Source organism: Protomyctophum parallelum (assembly GCF_964188405.1).
Source record: "Protomyctophum parallelum genome assembly, chromosome: 1".
Classification (NCBI taxonomy): Eukaryota; Metazoa; Chordata; class Actinopteri; order Myctophiformes; family Myctophidae; genus Protomyctophum; species Protomyctophum parallelum.
Window position 1 is genome coordinate 26,741,833 of NC_139697.1, and position 23,874 is coordinate 26,765,706.

Sequence of the window (23,874 nt, forward strand, 5' to 3'; positions counted from 1 at the left end):
AGTAAACTCCGAATGGCCGTTTGTCGTTTATCGTGTTATGCTTTGAGAAACTTGCATTATTTACGGCAAAAATATGAATTTAAATCACGTCAAACCGATTCACCCGAACGTTGTTTGAAGCGCTTTATAGGCCAGAAGGAGTTTATAAAGATCCTAAATCCTTATTGAAGCTGAAGGAGACGCGAGACAGACAAGTCTGCCGTGCATCATTGGTTCTTCTCGCGGAGTTTCCTCCTCCCGCTCCTTCAAAACGACGCGGCAACAATTTTACCAAACTATTAAATAACCAAACAAGAAGCATGACGACGAGCTTTGAATTGCGCGTCTGCGACGAGGTGCGCAAGTACCGGCATCTGTACGACAGGTCCGTGCGCGACTACACGGACGGCCAGATGGCCAACAACTCGTGGAAGGAGATTGCGCAGACGCTCGCGAGCGACGAGAAGCACGTGCGCAAGACGTGGAAGAGCATGAGGGACCGCTACGTGAAGGCCAAGAGGAAAGGTCGCCATGGAGACCACCGTGCAGGCAGGGGGAAGTGGATACTGACATCACTGTCCTGGCTCAATAACTACGTGAAGCACGGAGAATTAACGGACGTTAAAGAGATGGTGGGTTGGCTATTAATTTAACTCTTTCTTTGAGTCAGTGTGTACAAGTGTCACATTCAGTTACAGACCTTGACAAGACTCCTAAGCCCCCCCCCCCCCCCAAAAAAACAAATGCACACACACACTCACACTTTTGAGGATCTACCAACCATGATAGTGTGTAATCCTGTGTTTTATGAGCTTTGCCTCATAAGACAACAAAACACGGACCCCCGGAAGGTGCGGCCCCTAAGAGCCACTCTATATGTAATGTAGCCTAATATAAAACTCAAAGGGTAAAAAAAAAAACCTGTGTTCTTCCCATAATCGATTTATGGGAAGATTTCATCCATTTAATCATGACATATCCAATAAATGCATTGTTTACCCCCCCCCATCCAAGTTTATCCAAATTATGGATAATCCAAGTTATCCAAAGTTTATGGATATAAATACCATAAAATAAATACAATAAAAACAAAAGCAGTCATCACCACAGCAGCATTGACATTTGGGTCTGTTATTGTATTCAATCTCAGTTTATGTAACAGGATTTTACTGTTGTTAGCGTCAGGGAAACTGATTGCAGAAGCAACTTAATTCATATTCACATTCATATTAATATCGTGATTAAACAATACCGTACGACATGGTTAATATGAGCTGTATTCTTGTATGTTTGTGTTTTATGGTGTTTACTTTAGGTGGAGGAGCGAGACTCATCTGCTGAACTACCGTCCACACCTCTTTCCCAGGCGGTGGAAACCCTTGTCCGGCAACTCGGCCCTCCCACCAGTAAAGGGAAGGGTGTGAAAAGAAAAGTGGAACAAGAATTCTTAGATTACCAACAACTGCCTTTAGACCACGATGAACAAGCGCTCAGAGCCATCGCAAACAAGTCTCTCGATGAGGACGAACATTTTGTGCTGAGTTTAGTCCCTGCACTTAAACGTTTAGCCCCTTATAAAAAAGCAAATGTGAAAATAGAGATTATGAGAATGATTACACAGGCAGAGTTTGAGGATTATCATCAGGATTAGCGTTTCCTTCCATACCGGCTCATAAATGAAGATAACAAGATAACAGTTATTTAAACTATTGTAAATATTTGTATTGTGCTATTTTTCATTTTTTTGTACTTTTCTATTTCGGATAATTGTAAAGTAGCACATTCTTAATGCAAATGTATAACTTCAATCCAGATAGAAACATTATTTGATTGCACTAATTTCAAATTATCTGGCTCCTTGCCAGTTCCTAACAAGGGAAGATAAGGCATACAAGATAATGGTGGAAGGGAGAATGCGGCAGGCGAATGACTTAAACGGTCAAATGGTTATAACTTATAACTAGATTCTGAAGGTATTAAACTTGAATGATCATTTTTCAGTATGGATATTTTCACAGATTTTCTCTTAAATCAAAATGAGTCAGCTTGAGGATTACGGTACGTTTTAACAGCGGGGGCGACAGCCTGGCGTATCTTCCCAGAAGAGCGTTATTTGTGTAGTAGACGAGGAGTATAAAGACACAATTAAGCTATCGCATCCAGCTATAGCACATACAGCATTAGATGATCTAATGAACATGTTGAAGTGATCTCTCTCTCCCATACTGACATCACATGCACCCAGTGCATGTAAGTAGAGGAGCCGGACAGTTATAGCCTGCAGAGGAGTCTTCTGACCTATTGACCCTCAAGAATGGTCAGTATGGTATACTGACTGAGTCTGATCAAATCCTGACCATGGTGGTAGAATTGTGTCCACAAATGTACACACTCTTACTGGGAACTGTCCAATTCCTGCAGGCACCACTGGCCTTCATGTTCATATACAAGGAAGTACACATTCTATTGACTTGTTTCCCTACAGACTTAGAGACTCAGTCCCATGGGATACACTTGTACCATAAAGACTTGATTCAATTCAGCTGGATTAAGTATCACCACAGATCACACTCTGACTTTGGATTTACTATGTCATAATGTTTGAATGTTCCACTGACTCAAATCATTCATTCACAATTCCTTGATCATCGATTAGAAATATGACATTCACTGTACAATAAATGTAATTGTTGTAGATTGTGTGTTATGTGAAATCTAAAGCCATGAGAAGTGCATGCGTACACAAAATGACCTTTCCCAAAATGAACTACAAAGAGACTTTGCCTCACAACATGTTGACAACTAATGCATGTTGAAAGGACCTTGTGTCACAAGACATCTCAATGTCTCCATCTTGCAATGAGAGTGACATACTGTATGGTAACTGAGCCATGCATTGCACAACGAAGAGAGATGAAGCCCAGCCAAGGAATCCGGGAAAGTATAGGACTAGTGAGACCAGAGGATTGGATAGGAATCCAGGACCCGGATGGAGGGAGAGGAGAGGTACCAGAAGGAACCGGAGAGAAGAATGTCTGATGAGAGGGTCTTGGCCACATCGCTACACAGACCAACCCCGCTGCTCTTACCTGAGCATCCCAGACAATCCCAGGCAAACCAAGGCACTACAACGAAAGGCTCAGGGGTTACCACAGACGATCCAAACCCCTGCCGCCTGCAACGCGACCTCTCTCCCTCAGAAGACAGACGACCCCAGTCTGCCTCTCTCTCAAAGCTCTCAACAAACCAACACTCAGGAAAGTGATGTTTTACATCAAGTTTCTAAGTTCATGGCAAAGGACATTATCTATCATATACTTTCATTATCATTTGATTTGTTTCCTAAATTCCATTTGAACCTGCATTAACTCTTGTTCAAGAATTCATTTGATTATTGTGATCCATTCTACTGAGTTTGTCTATAAGCTTAGGTGTGGAAATAAATTGATTCATTTTTAAACAAGTCTATTATTTGCTCAAGAGTTGAATTTACTGGTTTTTTCACTGTCGCCCCTTCTAAATTCAGATAGATTTTGACTCTTAATTTTTAAACGTATAATTCCGATTTTTGAATAATTAATTCATAATTATGAATTCCACTGATATAAAATCTACAGGATTAAATATATAACTACTATTTGTCTATGGGACCCGGCGACTACTGGCGATAGCAGGCGAAGAGGCTATAATCGAAAAGTGGCCAGAGGAACGTTGTTGAAAAACATATAAACATTTTATCTTTTGGACAACACCGTCCGGTTTTCCCTCCACGCGGAACAGTGATAATGTTTACATTACATACCGTACATTGTATTGCCCAGAGTCGTCGCTGTTCGCCCGCTGTTAAAACATAGGGTTAGAAAGAAGTATGTGGTATAAATTCAGCCAGTGCTTCCTTCAGGTTCTGCCAACCTGCCTGGGTGTGGTGTTGAGAATCTTTTGGCTGTTGGCCCTGTGTGTGTGCACGAGATTTTGATCATCTGCTGTAAGCACCTACTATAGGGCATGGGTCCTTGGTCCGGGGACCACCAGTGGTCCTTGAGGGAGTTCCAGGTGGTCCCCAGTTAAATGGAGAGTTGGAAACTAAATGGACCCTTAAATAGATCTTTAACTCTTCAGAGCATAAAATGAAACCAAATGGACCCGTACACGGCGTACAGGTCAATTTGGTTTAATTTTATGCTCTCAAGAGTTAATTTATTTTGTTAAACATCTGCATTAGTTAATCTTGATCAACAATTGTCTGTTATCTCTCCTAATCATACCACATAAATACAGTGTAGAATTGTAGACACAATTTTATCCAACAGCAACAACAAAATATTCTTTCAATTATAGCCTTGGGCCTGAGAGGCTTGCATCTCATCAAATGGTGGTCCGTTGGCTCAAATGCAGAATAAATAATGGGCCTTGAATACGAAAAGGGTTGAAATCCACTGCGTTCAAAGTAAAACGAAAATACTGTAGATGGGGCATTCAATTTGTTTGATGCATTTAATCCAAAATACACAGATATAACATTTTAGGAAAGAAAGATACAAAACAATTGTGACTTTTCTCTAACAGTCCCAAGCCATTTTCGTGTACGTTTTGGTGCGTTGTCACAGAACAACTCTGACGGGGAAATCTCTGGCTTCAGTCAATTTGACAAAATCAACTCATCCAGAATAATGTGAAATTATTGCTCATTCTTTCTTCCTCGCCTGCCCTCCTATTATGTGTGAGACTTCTGTCGCTTCCAGAACCTTTTGACGTCACTGTGTCCCTGCGGCGTCACCACCATCACTCGGTTATGAACATTCTGCCACACCAGACAACCCTGGCCCTGGGGAACAGAGAGGTCAATAGATCAATTATTTGTATACAAAACATTGACACTGTGTGTGCAATGTGCATCAGTGTTGATTTCGTCGACTAAAACTAAGATGAAAAATGTTCGTCGACTACCTTTTTCCACTGATGAAAACTAAATGGAAACTAAGCTATGATGACAAAAACTATAACTAAATATACTGTCGATTTTGTCAACAAATAACTAGACTAAAATGTTAGGAAGGGACTAGTATAAGTCATTTTACACTTGGTTGCATGCTGAAAATAGCAGATCTACCAGCTCACAACGCAACGCAGCGCAAGTGTAAAATCAGTCATTACGACGACATCAAGGCCCGCCAAAATACATTTTGGTCGACTAAATCACCTGTAGATTTAGTCGACTAAAATCTTATAGTATTTAGTCGACTAAAAGTAGACTAACACTAAAACGTGACCAAAACTAACTATTCAAGAGACTATGACTAAAACTAAAATAGACATTTGCTGCCAAAAACAACACTGGTTGCATGCAAGCGTGTCCCTAACCAGTTGCAGTGCTCTTGAGGGAGTGAGCTGCTAGGAGAGCAAAATGCCTGCACCATGATGGCTCTGAGCACATCATCCTGAATAACATCGATTAGGGCTGGGTTTTTAAAATACAACTGTATTGGGAATTGCTTACACATGACAGAAACCAAGGAGTATATTAAAGGACAAACATTACATATTCTAAGCCTGCTTACTCCACATTGGGGCAGCCGTAGCCGTTTGTGACCCTGAACAAGACACTTAACCCCTAACTGCTCCCTGTGTGCTGTACTAATAGTGTTCACAGCTTCTACTAGTAGTTATTATATGATGTGTAAATGCAGTGGAAAGTTTTGATGATATGACCAAAAACACCCCAAAGTAGTGGGGACCAAATTATTCATTAATTGGGAGGCAAACTGCAGCCAAAAGATTTTGTTTTACACACAACTTATTTTACATAACTTCTTATTATGGGCTGTCGGTTGCTTTTGCAACCTGCATAAGTGTGCATGCCTGCATTGCATTATGTCAGTGTGATGTCATGTGGTGAGTGAGGTCTCACAAGGGGTCTGTAGGTTAATTGACCAGCTGCAACATGTCTTGTCTAGTTCATGTTCCAGACGGAAATGTCACGTCATGTCACTCGGCTTGACAGTTCAGTAATTACTTTTAAAATTAGGCATAATCCACTGAATTAGGAAAAAGGTCACATGAATTTCACAGATTTTCTTACCCATGCAAGATGTAAGGATTGGGATTCATAATGTGATTCAATGGGTGAAGTAAGCACCACATAAAAGATTATGTGGCTTAAGTGGCCCGAACCTCTAGTTCTGGATATAACCACGTAAGTAAGCTCTATCTTATACTCCATTGTACAATGCTATGATGAAAAATCACTAATTAATACATAAATTAAAAAAACAAACCTGTGCTCTGTCCCGCAAAACCTCAAAATCTGCCTGTGAGAGGAACTGGTTATACAGCACTCCTGGGAGAAAAACAAACAGGTGAAGAGAGGTCAATCAACACAGAAATGAGGTTAAAGGGCAGCGCAACATCAATACCCATCCACTCCCTTACACCTTTAGAGCATATCGGAGTGCAAGGGTTACAACTCTGCTGTATTGACCTGAGTGGCGTCTACAGAGAGAGGGCCCCTGTCAGTCATAACCTTGAGTCAGGACAAATCAATCAACTGCATCTCCGCAAAGCCCACAGGATGCAGGAGGGCACAATTTAAGTTTCAGGATTTTTTTGTTGTTGTAAATTAATTATACCAAGTTCAGTATTTCATACTACAATACATTATTGTGTATTTCACACACACACACACACACACACACACACACACACACACACACACACACACACACACACACACACACACACACACACACACACACACACACACACACACACACACACACACACACACACACACACACACACACACACACACACACACACACACACACACACACACACACACACACACACACACACTTCTTTATTTGAATCCACAAATTACAATTAATTTGACAAGGAAACAAATATAACAGGGTTGACAGTTCATGTTCACACAGACAAACTGCCTAGAACAGCTGAAACAGAACAGTATTTGGCAAGTTGTTTGGCTTTGCTTTTTGTCATGCCAGCTATTCTTAAGCCACTCATGGTCAGTTTATGCACATGGCCCAGGCTTCCAAACACACACACCCACACACCACACACCTTCAGTGAACTGTAGCCGATCTCTTTCCAACTCCCACAATCGTATCTGATCTGTAATAGTTGGGGGCAGAACTGGGGTCTGTTGGATACAAAAAAAAAGGGGTAAAGACAGTGTGACCGACAGTCGGGTATTGTGATGAATATAATTAGTACAGTTGAAAAGGCTACTGTAAATGGAGATGAAAACTGAAAACTAGCACAATCCACAATCCTTTGACATACCTGTCTGAGCATAACAGGGTGCGCTCTGGTCCTTAGAAAGTGGATAATCTAAAAAGTAAAAAATAATAATATATGTATATATATATATATATATATATACACAGTATACACACATGTGAAAAGACAAGATGAGATTCCTGATCAGTTAATCTAACATTATCTCCACAAGTGGCTCTCAGCCTTTCTAATGTAGCTCTTAAACCAACAAAGCAATGGCTGTCTGGTTCTGTCCTGTAGTCTACATCTACAAGCTCACACAGAGTCACGATGCGCTGTGATCTTGTAGATCAGCCATCCCCCCACCCGCAACAATAATTTAGTTTTTGTTTGTCAAGAAAACAGTTTTGAACCACTGATCTACAAACAATAGAACATTCATAATAACCTGATGAGCTGATTGTATACAAAACGGACAGTACTATCATTAGACAATTGCCGGAAATGGGATTGCAGTGTAACATAAACTGACGTTTATTCTAGCTGTGTCCTGCTACTGTACATTGCTTTTCCCCTCTTTAACCCATTCTGGGCGGTGTTTTAAGCATTATGTCATACTGTGTTAGTGTGTTCAGAGCGAACACTTTTAACTCAAATCTTTGCTTCTGGGAATCTTTGCTTCTCCTGGTACAACATATTTTTAGATGGGGGTCCGCAGCCAAATACAGATAATTCTGGGGGTCCTTGACATGTTTAGAAGGATAGGATTTAGAAGGAATTCTTTTTAGAATTGGCCTCAGGTCTAAATGGGTTAAAATGTCTCTTTCTTGGTAATCATCATGGCTTGCTGCTGAGTGAGATGACTAAAGTACCTGTTGTGCAGTGATGCCATTGTTGATGGCCTGCTGCACCGACTCCCTGGTGACATGACCCACCACCACGTTGGAGAAGCGGTACAGCATCTCACTAAAAAGAGCAACCAGAGCGATCTGTAGTTCCGAGTCTGTTGGAGGAGACAGAAATGCAGACACTGTGGCTACAACCACAACAACAAAAAGTACATCCTTCTAAAAGTCTTTCATCATCATCATAACGCACCTGTGTACGCGTAGATGCGGTAGTTGGTTTCTACCACGATGAAGCCTGTGTCTCCGGTCCCTGGGGTGGCACCCAAGGAAGCTGAAGAGTTGGTAGTGACTCCTGCAGCCAACGTGATTGCCAGCCGGGTGGGATAGTACCTCCTCGACTTCCTCTGGGGAGAGACGAGTTGCATGCAGACAGAGGTGCATTAGAGAGGAGACGAGGACACGAGGGAGGTAGCGCTTCACTTTCTTTTTTTTGCAGTGATTCTTCTAGTCTGCAGTGTTTCTTGTTCCCTCCTAATAACTCCTCACCTTCCTCTGGAAGACAAGGCCAAACTCCCGCAGGTGCTGCAGGAAAGTGAGCAAGGACTCGCTCATCCCCTCAACAGAATAATCCTGACACATGAAGCAAGGCACGATCAATAGTGAGAAAAGGAAATGGGGGAAAAAACCCCAGCGTACAATTTTGGAACTTGAATTATGACACTGATTTTGTGGTTGCTTGTGAGAAAGCATGCGAGCTAATGTTGTGAGAATCAAATGTTAGAAACCAAGCTTGCACTCACTCTGCCAAGGGTGGAGAAACTTAGCTGGAACAAAAATGACAGGATCTCAACAAGGTCCATACCTCTTGACTGGAAGATAAAAAGGAATAGAACATGGGAATATATTTGTACAAGGTCAAGATACGGATAGATATGAATGATTAATTGAAACTTAGAGATTTCAGTTCATTGATAATTGTCTTCGTCAGATCTTAAATTATTTAGTAACTTCTCTATGCCTTTCCTGTAGAGTTCATCGCTGATTTGAACCATGCTGGGTCTTGTAGGTTGAAAGCAACCGATTCTGATGGGTTTTTGTTTTACATATTTGTGTCAGGGTCCGATCTGTGTCTGTCTGTGAGTATATAGAGCTAATCTCACTAGCTAGTAGGTCAAAGAAGTACCTACCTTTTGAAACACCTAAATTCATTTTATAATGGAAGTCAATCGGATCGGGCTGAAACTTATTTAGTCATACATGCATGTCATAGAAGTTTAAAATGTTTAAATGAATACACTCAATACAACAAACAGCAGATCCTAAAAGGATCACAAAATAATATTGATTCATTTGAACAACATTCAAATGAAAACTTTTACGATTTCAAATGTATGACATCAGTTAAAAGCTTACAATCAGTCGTAATCTATGAAACAAAACTGAAAACTGACTGTGCCCTACTTGCTGCACTTTCTGTCAGACCTGTCAAATTTCAGAGGTAACTTGTAATTATCCCAACCCATTTAAATGTCTGCTCTGGAGCAAATTAAATAATATTCTGCATAACAATTTAGCAGCACACAATTTGCAGCAAAGTACTTAATAGCCCAAGGTTGTAGTTTGAATTTATTAGTGTGTCCATTTACTGTTAGGCTATCTGTATTCTGTATACAACACACATCCTCTCTGCAAATGTGTGGCATGTAGACTATGAATTAGGCCTCTTTTAGACGGCGACCATCTCCATATAACACGTCAAAGTCCCGTTGCGTTCTCATTTTTTCTTACCCTTTACACGAGAACGCACACGTTTGCTATAATGTCGCTAGGTGGCGATAACGGGCTGCCAAATAGACAGGTCACCCATGTACAAGAAGAAGAACCCCTTCACGCAGCAACACGGCTCTGTCTTTTTGGCAAATCTAGAACTTCCTGTTTGAGAGCGAGCAAATTTAAGACATCCGGTTGCTTTCAGAATAAAAGTGTCGTTAATTCAATAATGATTACACTACATTATTAGTATTATTATTACATTACAGCTATTGTAAAGACACACATTATGTTTCTGTGTAAAAATAAGTCATTAAATAACACAGAAACATAATGTGTGTCTTATAGCATCATTTAAATGCTTAATTTGTAGTTTTAATGTGCAAATTAAACTTTTTTTCAATACTCTAGAGGATACTCTTATTTTGAAGAGATTGTCTTAAATTTGCTAGCTTAGATTTGCCAAAAAACAGTGCCGCGCAAGCGGCGCAACACTGCTCTGGGCTCAGAGCATGCAGGCAAAGCGTGCCACGGGGTGGTATATATTTTATAATACATTAGGCTACATTGCCGCGGCTGCCGTCTATCACAAGGCTTTTTATTTACATCATGGTTTTACATTCACCATCGCTGATGAGCAGCACTTTGTAGGCGAGGAGGGAGGCTTGTTCAGGAACTCCATTATATCATAATGATATGGCTCTGCATCAATGTAATAAACATATGCGCTGTGAGCCAACATGAGCCATGATGTCATAAGTTTTGCGGATTCACCGTTTTGCCTGTTTATATGGAGACCATAGGAAACGGCGTTCTCAAAGAGAACTCTGGGAGGTGGTTTCACTTCGTTGCGTTTTCACCTCCTGAGAACACGGTTCTCGTCTAAATGACAGCAGCAAACGATACTTTATTTTGACGTTTTATATGAACACCATCCTCGTGTAAATAGCACCTTAGTGTGGTGGTGGTGATGGAGGTGGGGACTACAGACAGACTACTCCCTTAAATAAAACAAATCTAATCAATTAAATATTGTAATTATTGGACTCTTACCTCTGCAGTTTTGAGGTACTGAAGGGTGAAATACCAAAGCTGAGAGGATGTGTCCAGGAGTAGAAACTGAAAGCCAGCAGAGGTGATACACGGGGCCTCTCCTGGCTCACTAGGAAAGAGAGGGAAGACATTGATGAAAATAGTAAATGGTGCATTTATATAGCGCCTGCTTTACATAGACTGTGCATTACATTACATTCACCCATTCACACACCGATGGCGGCGGAAACCATGCAAGGCACCAAACAGCACATCAGGAGCAATTAGGGGTTCAGAGTATTGCTCAAGGACACTTCGACACTAACTCTGGGGGAGCCCCAGGTTCGAACTGGCAACCTTGCGGTTACCATGCAGCCACTCTACCCCTGAGCCTCTTTACTAGTAAACTTGATCCGGCTCTGTTGGCTCTGTACTTTGTCCGCCCTTTCTCATATCGCTTTACCAAAAGATGGGTTCTTTTTGCCTTAATGTTCCAAGGTTAAAGGAACCAAATGTGAAAACAACAGTTACCTTCTCATGAGGCCTGCTTGTATGAGAAGCTGGGCCAGGTCCTGGCTGACGGCAGCACTCGGAGAGCCCACCATGAAGTGCAGTATCACCTCCCAGCGTTCCATAGCGTAGCGGTCCAAACTGCCCACATCACGTGCATGTCGATCGGGGCCCAGACTGTTGCCGTCATCTGACCACGCTTTGCCTCTGTGCATGTAGAGAGACAGCAGTGCACTCACTGTAGAGTTGAAAGTAATTCATACTACTTACCGTACCACAGTAGTGCCGGGAAAGTATAGTTTAGGCTGCAGATAATCTTTCTTCTATTTATTCTTTAATTCAAAAATCAGTGTTGATTTTGTCGATAGCCGATCTACAAGCTCACAACGCGTCGCGCTACGACACGCTGCGAGCTTGTAAAATCAATCATTACGACGGCATCAAGGCCCACCAAAATACATTTCAGTCGACTAAATCAACAGTAGATTTAGTCAACTAAAATCTCATGACATTTAGTCGACTAAAACTAGACCAACACTAAAACATTCCAGGTGACGACTAAAACTAAAATCAAAATGTGCTGCCAAAAACAACACAATGTTGTGAGCTAATGTGGAACTAACTTACCCCCCAAGCAGTGCTATCCTCAGGTTGTCTTTGAATATTGGGTTCAGAATATTTCCCTGTAGACCGCCCTGCAACTGCTGACTGTGCCAGAGTCGTAGACCCGACAGAACTGAGACACACTCATCATGGTCCCTGATGTTGAAAAGGTCAGACAGAGAAATGTCATACATACATACGTGTATACATACATACAAGCAGTGTTGAGCAAGTTAAGCTAGTTAGTTACTCTTATTAAAACATTAATTGAGCTGCACTAAACACTCCCTTTCAAATAACTACGGTAGCTACCTACAGTGCAAATTACTAGTAAAAGTAGCTGTAGCTATATTGAAGATAATTTAACTTTTATTTCAGTTTTGGCAACTTGACAAAAATAACATTTCTTACAACGTTTTTTTTTTTTTTTTTACATCCTCAGCTGTTTCACACTTTTTATACAGAAAATAGAGACAATATACATACCCACACACAGTACACACACCCAACCCCATTTATAATCACATGCATATATACACGATAAAATAAAAACAAGGGACAGAGAGCAAAGGTCTGGGAAGAAGCGCAGTTTGGTGATTTTTTTATTACTCAATATTATTCTAATGTGGGGTGAACTTTACCAAATAGGCTATTGAAGGTAACTGTATAAACGCTAAATGGGTGGAGAATTCGCTCTTTGATGAGATGGACAACCTGCAGCTCAAAACTCATCTTTTATGTGCCACTGAAAATGCATTGATAGAGCAGAGCTTTTGTCAAGCTACTGTACCAGCTACATCAGGGCTATTCAACTGGCGGCCCGCGGGCCAAATGCGGCCCGCGGAGCGCCCCCTAGTGGCCCTTGGAATAATAATTAAAAAAAAAAAAAAAAAAAAAAAGCTTTTTTTTTTTTTTTTTTTTTTTTTTTTAAGAGAGAAAGTTACAGGTATGATGTGCGCGATATATAAAGTGCTAGATTATCATAATGACAGTAATCAGCCATAGTTGTTTCTAGGGGTGGGGGGCGAGGGGGGAAGCCCCACCCCATGGGGCCCGCGACCCGCAATTGTATTTGCGCGCGCATGAGACTGGACCATGGTCTTATTCAAAACTTATTTATACTACTTATTATTTGTGGACCTTCAGCATTTCTAGTTGAGGACCCCTGGCCTACATAGATCTTTGTGTTTAAACACAAAATACATTTGTAGAATCCAAAAAAATCCGCGCTTCGCGCGCACGCTTGCGGCCCTCCACACACAATCATTCTACAGTTGTGGCCCCCGACCTAATCTAGTTGAATACCCCTGAGCTACATGGTGGGGGTGGTAAAGCTACAGTACTAATAACCTACATCATGTAATTAAAGTATGCTCAAGCTGTCTATGCTCAAATAGCCTAGGGATCTGTGTTTTATTATGCTAACATAACATGGGAACATGAACATTATCAGCTGGCTCAAATGTACATGTAGTATAGTAAAATAACCAGTGATAAGGAGGAACCAAATTAACCCGTTAAGGCGCATTTGGTTCCCCTGTGTGCTGTGTGTAGTTGGCATGGCGACTTGAGGTAATCGACTCACTTTTGACTGTCCTTTTTCACCCACAAAGCCACTGCAGCCTGTGGCAGAGGCTGTTCAAGGAACAGCATACGCATCACATAATTCTTTGCCAAGGAGGGCAGCTCCCTAAAACAAATCAAAATAGAAATGTCATGATAGCTTTAATAAATATCTCAGCTGTAAGACCACGTTAAACCTAGATTGCATGGATGTACCCACCTGAAGACAGCCAGACATGTGGCTGGATGGTTGTACAACCTGTCCAGAATGTCTGGACTCAACTCTTTGAGGTATTCGTGTAGATTCTTGCATTGTAACTGGACACGTAGATTCATTTTCTGTCAACAAAGGAGAAGTTCACAAGGGTTTATTGTGCCAAGACCTTCACTGTGAAGCCCATCTTCATTATCGATCAACTGTTGCGACACAAAAAGAAAAATCACACAAATGTGTAAAGAATGGACTGGAGCATTATGGAGCACAGCGGTATACAACACCGGAGAAAACGAAGTGATTATACCATGATTGCTCAGTTGTTTCTGGCTCAAATGATTATACATAAAACAATGCATAAACGCATCCTCTTCCTTCGGCAAGTTGTCGGCTATCACAAAGAAGCCATGTTGTTCAGTCACATGATCCAGTCACGTGATCTCCCTTTCCAACAACAGCAAGCTGGAAGATCATTTAAATATAGCCCATTTAATATTTGGAATTTACTGTACCTTTACATTGTTGGTTTGCTATGCAAAATGGATACATAAATACAATAGTACATAGAAGTTGATACAAGGAACGTCATCTTTTATTAAAAAACAAAATCTTTATTTACACAGGACAATTTTATTAGGCCTAAGCCCTTTAAATCCTAGCCTCTGTACCCAGGCTTTTATTTTATTTGAACCCCAAATGCTCATTACAAAAAAACTGAAGTATAGTGAATAACAATTATTTTTCTGGCCTTTTTATTCAAATGGTAATGCATTTTATTAATTACATGACCACTTACTGAACGGCAAATGTTTTCTTTAAATAATTCACACTGAATTGAGGATTGCCTATGCACTTTGCATAATGCATGGTATTTTATAATTGCATGTTGAATTGCCAATTACATTGCCATTGTATTTTGAATAAAGAGGCCAAACAATTTCCATAACACCTTACATTTACATAACATTGATAACAACTATTGTTCATCTGCAGTAAATGATGGCAAACTGTTAAACAGACATCTTAAAGAATGGTCTTGCATAGCTATATGTATCTCTGCAGTCCACAATCCACACATCTTGGTCTTGTTGTCTCATGAGTCTTCTTTCTCTTGATACCTGCAATGTGAACGACACTTAATTATATGTAGCCAAATGTTGTACAATCATAATCAGTCAGATTGGTTGTTTCCCTGTTTTTACTTCGCTATTTGTTTTGAGATGCCATGTTTTTTCAATATTTTTTGATCCCCCGATTTTGTAACCCATTTTTCACCCGTGTCAATTATCTAATGTGATCCTGGACTCTACACACCCTCCGCCAACGGCGCCAACCTGGGGAGAGCAACAGACTTGAACTCATGCTTCCTTCATGCATGAGTGTCCAAGTCACTCCTTTACACCTGACAGGGGGGAGTTTCCCTGGTTGGAGACGTAGCACGTGGAAGGAACACGTTATTCCAACCAGTTCCTTCCCCCTCCATCAGGCGCCCCGGCTGGCCAGGGGGAGGCAGTTTAGAGACCAGGATTACTGCATGCTTTTTGTGAGGGTACCTACCCTATAGGGGACACGGGGAGAACATGCAAACTCCACACACAAAGGCCCTTTCTCTAACCCCGCCTCGGGTATGGGCACTGATGACACAGAGGAAAGAACACGCCGCCAGCACCCACAGCGGGAATCGAATCCAGGACCTTCTAGCTGTGAGGCGACAGCACTACAAACTGTGCCACCGTGCCCCCCACTTCCTTTTTTAAACTCAGGTTTTCATTTTATCAGTTTTTTATGACTGTTCTTTTCCTTTTATTAAGAATAATTAGCAAGAATCAGACTCAGTCATTCTCATACATAGTAGTATACACTGTTTAAGATGTACTCTAAGATTGCAATGATATGTAATATACCACAGCTCAACTACTTTTCATTTCCATGACCCCTTGCATACAGTAGCCTAACATATGTTGACCCAGTCGTTACCTGCAGTGCATGCAAGTGAAGAAGACAGTCTGGCCTTCATCTGCAGATCTCATTTGCCTCGTATGGTAAACCATTCCTTCTTTATTGCAGCGAGAGCAGCGTCTGTCAATCTAAGATAAGAGGGGCCTTTATTGATCACTGAGGAAAACGTGGTGGTTTCACTAAACAAGAAGCACATACAGTCCGAGAGAATAGTAGAAAAATAAATAAACAAAGCAAGACTATTCAATTAACAACAAAAATGAAAGCTAATAAAATCTCAGATACCGTCTCTGGCAGAGCGAACAATCAATACAAAATAGAAAATTTTTCATACAGCGCAACATAATTATAATAAACAGATCATCCACACAAAGCAATCAATCGTACCACTGGTCCTTTGAGTTCTGAATCCTCGTCTTCCACCACTACGGAGGACTGTTCTAGGCGGTTGAAGACGATTGTAGAGGTGATTTCTTGACGTGTGAATTCTGTAAAGTCATCATTGATTTATTATTACAATAATTTGTTTAGACTTGGCCAAAGATTGTGCTTTGAGCTTCAGGTAATACCACTAGTGTTCCCACCTGAACACTGAGGTCTAGATCTTGTGCCACCCCTTAGCCCATATTCCTAGACTTATTTGCCATTTTTTACTATTTTAATAGTATATGAAAAAACTTTTAAAATAGTTCAAATAGTCAATCTACAAGCTCACAATGTGCCGATGCAATCGGCTAGCTGAACTTTTATCTTTTTTAATACTGTTTTTATTAGGCATTTTTTGTATATGACAACTTATATGACAATCTTTGACAATAATAATGAGTTATTCAGTTATATAAAATGAAAGATAAAGACAGGTAATGTAAATTCCACATACAATACATAATAAAAAAGATATATAAATGTGATAAAAACGAAAAAACAAAAAAAACAGTAGCTGAACTATTTTAAAATGTTTTTCAAAATAGTAAAAAAAAAAAAAAAAAAAAAAGAGACAAATATCTAGGCATAAGGTAAGGCCCAGGTAGAATAGCACAGAATCTGTTCTTGAGAGGTTTGTTTCTGTTAGGCATGGACAGTATGGTGTAAAAACATGCAGAACAGTACAACAGAACAGGTTGAATAATGCTTTATATATGGGGTGATAGTTCACACATGTCCTCTGTATACCTGACGAAGACCTCCAGCAGGTCGAAAAGGTTTGAATAAATATATGGGAGCACCCAAGATGGTGTGCAGTCCTTTCTCTCCACCACATGAACTAATGTGTTGAAGACACATATATGTCTTCCAGGAGGAAGTTAGGAACCTTATGTGGTCAAGCAGATGTTTCTTAACAAAATGTCCTAGTAAAATGTAACTTTATCCATCGATTCTTAAGGTCTCCATATCAGGAGGATGTGGTACTGAATAGGTCTGCTAAATTTCAATATGCCAAGACATATCCACTAAGGCAGGGGTTCTCAACCTTTTTGGCTGGGGACCCCCGAAAATGCTTTGGCCATGTCTCGCGACCCCCGCCCCGCCCCCCACCACCAATACAAACTGACTGCAAAAATAACCATAATAATAGAGAAAGTAAATAATAAATGAATACTGAAACCAGATATAATCATTAAGGAAAGTGTGCATACCCTCCCCCCTCCCCCCCGAGGGGTCGCGACCCACTGGTTGAAAACCCGTCACTAGGGCTTGCCCGTTTCAGTGAATGATATCCTGACATGGAAGGAGGCTCATAGAACTGACATGACATATTTAGGAGGTTTGAAGGAAAAGGGGATTAATCAAGCGTATAAAAGCCATGTAATCGATCCGTCTATTCACTTGACGCAACGAATGTCATGTCTGTGTGTCACTCACTGCAGATACTTGAATAAATTCATGCTTCAGAGGATTCTGGTTTCGGTCTATTCTGAAAAGAAATCACCGCTTTAACATCTGGTGACCCAAACTTGACTCAATAAATAATCACAGAGCTCATCTTTTCCTCTCCTGTTTGGAGGAAGGACACGTGATCCGGCTTGAATGAATCAACTATCCGATCGGACATAAATCAAAAGGTAAGCAACACCTTGTTTAATCAAAAGTTCACATGATTAGATGATTCATTCAAAGCCTGTTCATGTGAGATTGGTCTGCTGGTAGTGCCGAGAGGGTAGTGTTAGTGTATTAGAACCTCTTGAAGGTGATTTATTATACCAGCTGTACAATTGTGATTGCCCGGGGGGATTAATTGGATGAGACCCCACAAGCTACAGTCAGGAATCAGGACAGCCTAAGATTTTATCAGCGTGTCAGATCATCCACCATCAGAGGTGAATAACCTAATATCCATTCTAATGTCCTACGTTTTTTTTCTTAGGTTCGATAAAACAACGTATTCCTTGGAAAAGTTAGAAAGACTGAAACAAAATAAAAACTACAGTAGTACAATTTCTAACTAAAACAACTTATGCACACTTACCCTAACTAAAATGAAATAAAACTTTTATAAAATGATAAAATAATGCTGGTGCATGCACGTGACATCATGCCCCCAGTTACAGTTAACCCATTCTGGACGGGAACCAGTTTTGGTGTTTTTAACTAAGCATTATTTAGCTATTGAAAAATAGCAGATCTACAAGCTCGTAGCGTGTCACTCGGTGGCACGCTATGAGCTTGTATGTCTGCTATTTTTGAAAAATCGTGAAAATGTGGCACAAATCTTTGAATATACAGTATATTCTTTCAGAAGACTTTTTATTTATTTCGACGTCAGGCCTAAATGGGTTTTAAAGTAATTCCACGACACTAGTGTGTAAAAAGAGTGTGTAAAAGAGTCTGTTTGATGAGGGCTAGGTGCACAGAAAAATGACATACCAAAAGATCTCCATCGTTGCCAAAGGTTTATTTCTTCAATCAGTTCCAAAAATAAAGGTTCAAAATAATTTCGCAGGACAATATTTTTCACAAAAATAAACTATAACTTTCAAATAAAATGAAATGACATGCTTAAATCCAAGCATCCAGTGTGGACATTTACCAGTCCCTACACTGTCCTAGGGCAGAGCTTCCCGCATTGTGCCCCCTCTCTCCCCATGTCTCACCATGGACTGACTACATGAACTCACACTCAGGCCTCTGACTATTGGCCCAAACCATCTGTCTAGAGACAGGTTTTCCCAAAGCATTCACTTATTAATCTAGTGAACATGCCGAGGCAAGGAAGGAGAGAAGAGAGTTGTGCGATCCAATTGCATGTTTTGATGTCTCCAGCATTACAGGGATCAGGTTAGGTGCCCAATGAACCAAGACAATTTTTTGGTTCCATGCATTTGATACGTGGGTTCATGGATGGACACCATGGTCACCGGTGACAATTACGGTACCCATCATTGTACACTCTATGGGAACGCAGGCTTATCCTCACTGTCTGAGAGGCATGATAAGCACTGGTATTTATTCATTTTCAAAGCCATCTCAGGAATGGTCCCCCTTAAATTTGCTCTATGTACTATGTAGTACCAATCAAAATCAACCCCGTTCTAGTCTTCCTGATCCTCAAGGTTCCACCTGCTAACACAAAGCTAGGTAAAGCAGCATTCTCTCCTTTTGATTGGAATGAGAATGAAAAATCACATCACTGCCTTCCCTGGGACAATTCAGGGAAATTATTTCCAGCACTTTTGCTCAACATTGTAATTGTTTTCATTAATTATCTGTCTATCTCTTATAGTTCTTTAGTTTTGGTATCATACGTTTTCTGATTTGTATATTTAAGATTTCTGTTGTAACATTGCTGACCGTATATTGTTAATTTGTGTTCTGTATTCAGCTACATTGAAAATGAGGGCCTGCCCCTCAATTGTACGCCGAATTGAAATAAAAGGTTGATGATGACTCATTTCTCACACAAGGTTTTCTTTCCCTTACGGTTTAAGATAAGGTGTAAGTAAGTGATTGGTTAGTTCAAATTTTAGGAAGTACAGCCGTTGAATTTATGAAAAGGCTCTGAAACTGTGTGGAATCCCAAGAGGAGCATTTTGAATGTGAGGCTTAAATCGATCATAAAACTTTTCTGACTTTCCTTTTCTCCATTTCCGTCTTTCTATTTCTCTCAAACAACTACCTCGGGACTCCTTAGTGATTCCACCACACACTTGTCTCATTGACATACATCTCTGTACACGTGTCACACATCACTCATTCCACACACGAACACAGGATGAAGAAACACCTTACCATCAGGTAGGCGTACAGCTCTGCCACCTCCCTTCTTGCTCTGTCTCACACGCATAATGTTGTATTGTGTTGGCCTGTGAATGAATTAACGCTGTCCTCGGGGGTTTAAAAATAATCTGTGCTGCTCTGTTACACAAATGTATAATCTAATGTTGCATGGTGACTGTTTGTGACTGAAGTAGAACAGTTTTTTTGGTTTGAAAATATTTTGTGGGTAATCTTTAACTTAAGAGTCTTGCATATATCGATATGATAATCTTTGATATATTCATTGTGGCTGCCATAACATTGTATTGAGCGCAAGTTTTGAATTAGCCTTTAAATAGGCATGCTGATTACTGAATAAATCCTTAATTGAGCGACTATAGCTAAAAACACACATGATAGCTACTGGAAATAGTAAGTAGTATTTTGAAATAAATTCTGTATCATACTAGAGAGCAAATAAAATTATAGGAGTAATGCGTTTCAGTGAGAACTCTGGCTGTAGCATTTTGAATGAGGTGGAATATTCCAACACTCTTTTTAGGAAGTCCAGATTCTCCAGAACCTTTTGGACACAAATTAATCGACATTACAAGGCAACTACAATTGTCTGAATTTTTCACTGCATTTTTAAAACAAGCCCAAAAAAACACAACCCGCGACTCAGGGGGGAAAAACCTGCAACTCTGGGGAAAAAAAGCCAACATTGGCGGGAAATAAGCCGAATTGGCAACCCTGGTTGTAGCTCCAAGTCTCTGAACTAAGAATGTAGACTATGGTAAATATTTGTACCTTGTACAGGGATGCTGAAGGCACAGCGGGGACAAGTAACAGTGTCTTGTATCCCTGGTAATGGGAGGACATTTCCACATTCAGGGCAAAAGTTTGGATCACCACTGAAACACGACATGGCTGTGAAAACATAAAGATGAGAAAGTATTAATATTATAAATGATTAATGACTCACTCTTAACACATTCAGACCGTACGATGTGTGGGAACGTCATAACTAATCCAACTGACTGATTGTGACGACGTGTGTACACATCCTAGCGCTTTTTCATTGATATCAAAGTACAGTGATGTACAGTCATATTACAGTCATGTACATATGTACAGTCATATTTATATTTTAATAATCAGCAAAACTACGCTGCATCTATGATTTTATTGGGTAGGCCCTAAAATTATGATCATGACGAAAGTTACCATCCACCATTCCACTCCCGGCCGGTTCATAAACCCGAAAGGGTTAGCCTGCCCAGGCTACAGGTTGACAGGTTCAGCTACCCAGCACCAGTAATCTAGTAGTAAGAGAGTGGCAACACGCTTTGATCTTGCCGCAAAGCAGGTGCCTATGGGCTATAGTTCCAAACATTGCTCCTATGGCTGGAACTATCCTATTGAGATAGAATGAGCACTTCCCATTCCATTGTTACAACAATGGGAGTCAACGCTAGTATCGCCACTCTCTTACTAGATTACTCTGTCCAGCATCACATGAACTATTTAAAATCAGCTCCACCTTTACAAGCTGCAACAAAAAAAGTTGTTTAAGACATTAATGCAGTACAGTCCAATAATATGTAGATCAAATTTGGTTACAGGAAGGGTGGGCACCAAAATAGAGCTAGAAATAAGAGTGGGCACCAGGCCTCAGTAAAGCAGGAACTAGGGAATACTTAGCCCAAATATGTTCCCTCTGTCCCTGCGTAGGGACTGAAGGAACATATTGGGGCTAGGGAATACTTAGCCCTACAAGTCAGAACCCAATGCTACTGAAGTTTCTGACATTTTTGAGACCCAGATAGCATGGGGTCCTATTCCACCTCCACCCTGCCACCAGGTACGCACACATAAATAAACATGAATACCTTCGGATACGTCCTTCTGCGCTCTTTGAGGGCTTTTGTTCGTTTGAGGGCTTCTGAATGTGTGAACTATAAGTACCTATAAATACCGCTGCGAATATCTCCTGTGGTGCGGAAGCCGTTAAGTATTTTTAATCTTTGTTTGACCGATTTGGTCGGTTTGATTATTCTCTTCCTTCCTTATTTATTGACACCTCATTGTACCGCCTATCTGGCTAACTAGTGGCTATAGCTATGACAGAGCAGATCAGAGGCAGGAACGTAGCCATGCACAAGCCAACCGCACATCAGGAGGCGGTACAATAAACGCTAAATAAACAAGAAGAATCAAAGCGACCAAATCGGTCAAACAAAGATTAAAGACGGCTTCCGCGGCACAGGAGAATTTGCAGCGGTATGTATAGGTACTTATAGTTGACACATTCAGAATAACTCAAATGTAAAGAAGCCGTCAAACGACGCAGACACGACGTATCCGACGATATTTATGTCCGCGTTCTATCATTTCAATATGAAAACACAGATACGCACAGGGACCCCACGGGTAGCCCGGTTCGGCACGAATCGATTGGGCTGACCCAGGGGGTTCCGAGAGGGGCTAGGGAATACTTAGCCATGGTTCATGACTCTCGTATTCATTATCATGGCAGTCATGTTTCAGGGCTAGGGAATACTTAGCCCAAAAATTTAGATTCTCGTAGAGGTTAAAATCTAAGATTTTGGGCTACGGAATCCGCACAAGGCCTTGGAAAAGTAGTCGGTTGGGCATAGTTCTGTGAGGTTAGGTTTAGGTTAGCCCCTCTCGGGACCCTACATAAAGCTTTTCTGAAATTTTGATGAGTTTTATGTTGGGTCCCTGGTCAGAACTATATTTTCGTATGGAAATTCCAGAACGCGGAAGTAATCATTCTCTCTAAAATAGAAGCTGCGCCATGTGACGGCATTTTTTTGCCTTTGTTATTCTGAATTCGGTAACTTTAAGTACCTATACATCCCGCTGCGAATATCTCCTGTGGCGCGGAAGCCGTTAAGTATTTTTAATCTTTGTTTGACCGATTTGGTCGCTTTATTTCTTCTTGTTTGTTTACCGTTTATTGTACCGCCTCCCGGTGTGCGGTTGGCTTGTGCGGCTACGTTCCTGCCTCTGATCTGCTGTGTCATAGCTATAGCGCCACTAGCTAGCCAGATAGGCGGTACAATGAGGTGTCAATAAACAAGGAAGGAAGAGAAGAATCCAAGCTTCCAAATCGGGCAAACATATATTAAAAATACTTAACGGCTTCCGCGCCACAGGAGATATTCGCAGCGGGATGTATGGGTACTTATACTTTACATATTCAGAAAGCCTCACACTGAAATATGTCGTCACCGAGCGCGGAGAGGCGCTAAACATGTTGTTTATGTTTAAGAATGGGTGCGTACCAGGTGGCATGGTAGTAGTGCAACAGGACCCAATGCTATCTGGGTCGTCAAAATGTCAGAAACTTCAGTAGCATTTGGGTTCTGCTTGGAGGGCTAGGTTTAGGTATAGTTCTGAGGTTAATGTTAAATTATCCCCTTTTGGAACCTCACCCTCTTCGCTTTAAGATTTATACTGTATTGAAGTACATTTAGGTGCCCTAGCTCTGGTCCATAGCTCTATGGACCAGAGCTATGGTGCCAACACTTCTGTATTTCAACTCCAATAAGATTTTTATAATACAAATAATAATAAAACAAATCCGAGTATTCTTCCAGACTTCCACCACCCGGCCTGGGGTATTGACATGTCTGTGTGTTCAACACGTGTTGTCAAAAACATTATGCCGCGACGACCTAACGCTAACGTTAATAGCAATATCATCAGACAGGATTCAGGATAGAGATAAATACATCCGTTCGGTGATGTTAAGTTCAGGTTTACCTTTCAAACGTGTAACGTTGAAATCAATCGTTCTAGTTAAGATATTGCAGATCCTTCTTCTCTCCTCTCCTGAAGTTCTGATTCTGAACTATATTCCAGACAGGCATGTTACTGGACGTGCTATTGTTGTGGTGGGGTCTTTCCTCTGTTCGCAGAAGTCGGCGCGCGTGC

General features: G+C 40.9%; 3 protein-coding genes across 3 annotated transcripts; 1 reads left to right on the forward strand and 2 right to left on the reverse strand.

Moving 5' to 3' along the window:
• Positions 1-30: 30 nt before the first annotated feature.
• Positions 31-1,701, forward strand: LOC310875686 (uncharacterized protein). Its single transcript, XM_083789004.1, has 2 exons — positions 31-611; positions 1,295-1,701. Exons 1-2 carry the CDS (start codon positions 300-302, stop codon positions 1,628-1,630), a joined length of 648 nt encoding a protein of 215 aa, XP_083645130.1. The 5' UTR covers positions 31-299; the 3' UTR covers positions 1,631-1,701.
• Positions 1,702-4,465: 2,764 nt separating this feature from the next.
• gtf2h4 (general transcription factor IIH, polypeptide 4) lies at positions 4,466-14,142 on the reverse strand. The gene is made up of 14 exons (XM_083783861.1): positions 14,066-14,142; positions 13,765-13,883; positions 13,567-13,671; positions 12,006-12,137; positions 11,400-11,585; positions 10,890-10,998; positions 8,867-8,935; positions 8,613-8,696; positions 8,317-8,470; positions 8,091-8,221; positions 7,282-7,329; positions 7,060-7,138; positions 6,255-6,316; positions 4,466-4,804 (listed from the first exon to the last, which is right to left on the reverse strand). The coding sequence occupies exons 1-14, from the start codon at positions 14,066-14,068 to the stop codon at positions 4,694-4,696; spliced, it is 1,392 nt and encodes a 463-aa protein (XP_083639987.1). The 5' UTR covers positions 14,069-14,142; the 3' UTR covers positions 4,466-4,693.
• A 207-nt stretch (positions 14,143-14,349) lies between these two features.
• Positions 14,350-23,810, reverse strand: polr1h (RNA polymerase I subunit H). The gene is made up of 5 exons (XM_083769402.1): positions 23,704-23,810; positions 20,722-20,841; positions 16,105-16,205; positions 15,736-15,845; positions 14,350-14,876 (listed from the first exon to the last, which is right to left on the reverse strand). Exons 2-5 carry the CDS (start codon positions 20,837-20,839, stop codon positions 14,852-14,854), a joined length of 354 nt encoding a protein of 117 aa, XP_083625528.1. The 5' UTR covers positions 20,840-20,841; positions 23,704-23,810; the 3' UTR covers positions 14,350-14,851.
• Positions 23,811-23,874: the final 64 nt, after the last annotated feature.

What these genes read in the sequence shown, in the direction of transcription:
- gtf2h4 (XM_083783861.1), bottom strand. An exon ending in ACATGTCTGGCTGTCTTCAG is followed by an intron (nt 13,672 to 13,764) that starts GTGGGTACATCC and finishes GATTTGTTTTAG; the next exon opens with GGAGCTGCCCTCCTTGGCAA. An exon ending in GTGAAAAAGGACAGTCAAAA is followed by an intron (nt 12,138 to 13,566) that starts GTGAGTCGATTA and finishes TTTCAACATCAG; the next exon opens with GGACCATGATGAGTGTGTCT.
- polr1h (XM_083769402.1), bottom strand. Translation starts at nt 20,839, where the DNA reads ATGTCGTGTTTCAGTGGTGATCCAAACTTTTGCCCTGAATGTGGAAAT. An exon ending in CTTCAGCATCCCTGTACAAG is followed by an intron (nt 16,206 to 20,721) that starts GTACAAATATTT and finishes ATGACTTTACAG; the next exon opens with AATTCACACGTCAAGAAATC. An exon ending in TTCACTTGCATGCACTGCAG is followed by an intron (nt 14,877 to 15,735) that starts GTAACGACTGGG and finishes TTCACATTGCAG; the next exon opens with GTATCAAGAGAAAGAAGACT.
- LOC310875686 (XM_083789004.1), top strand. Translation starts at nt 300, where the DNA reads ATGACGACGAGCTTTGAATTGCGCGTCTGCGACGAGGTGCGCAAGTAC. An exon ending in TAACGGACGTTAAAGAGATG is followed by an intron (nt 612 to 1,294) that starts GTGGGTTGGCTA and finishes TGTTTACTTTAG; the next exon opens with GTGGAGGAGCGAGACTCATC.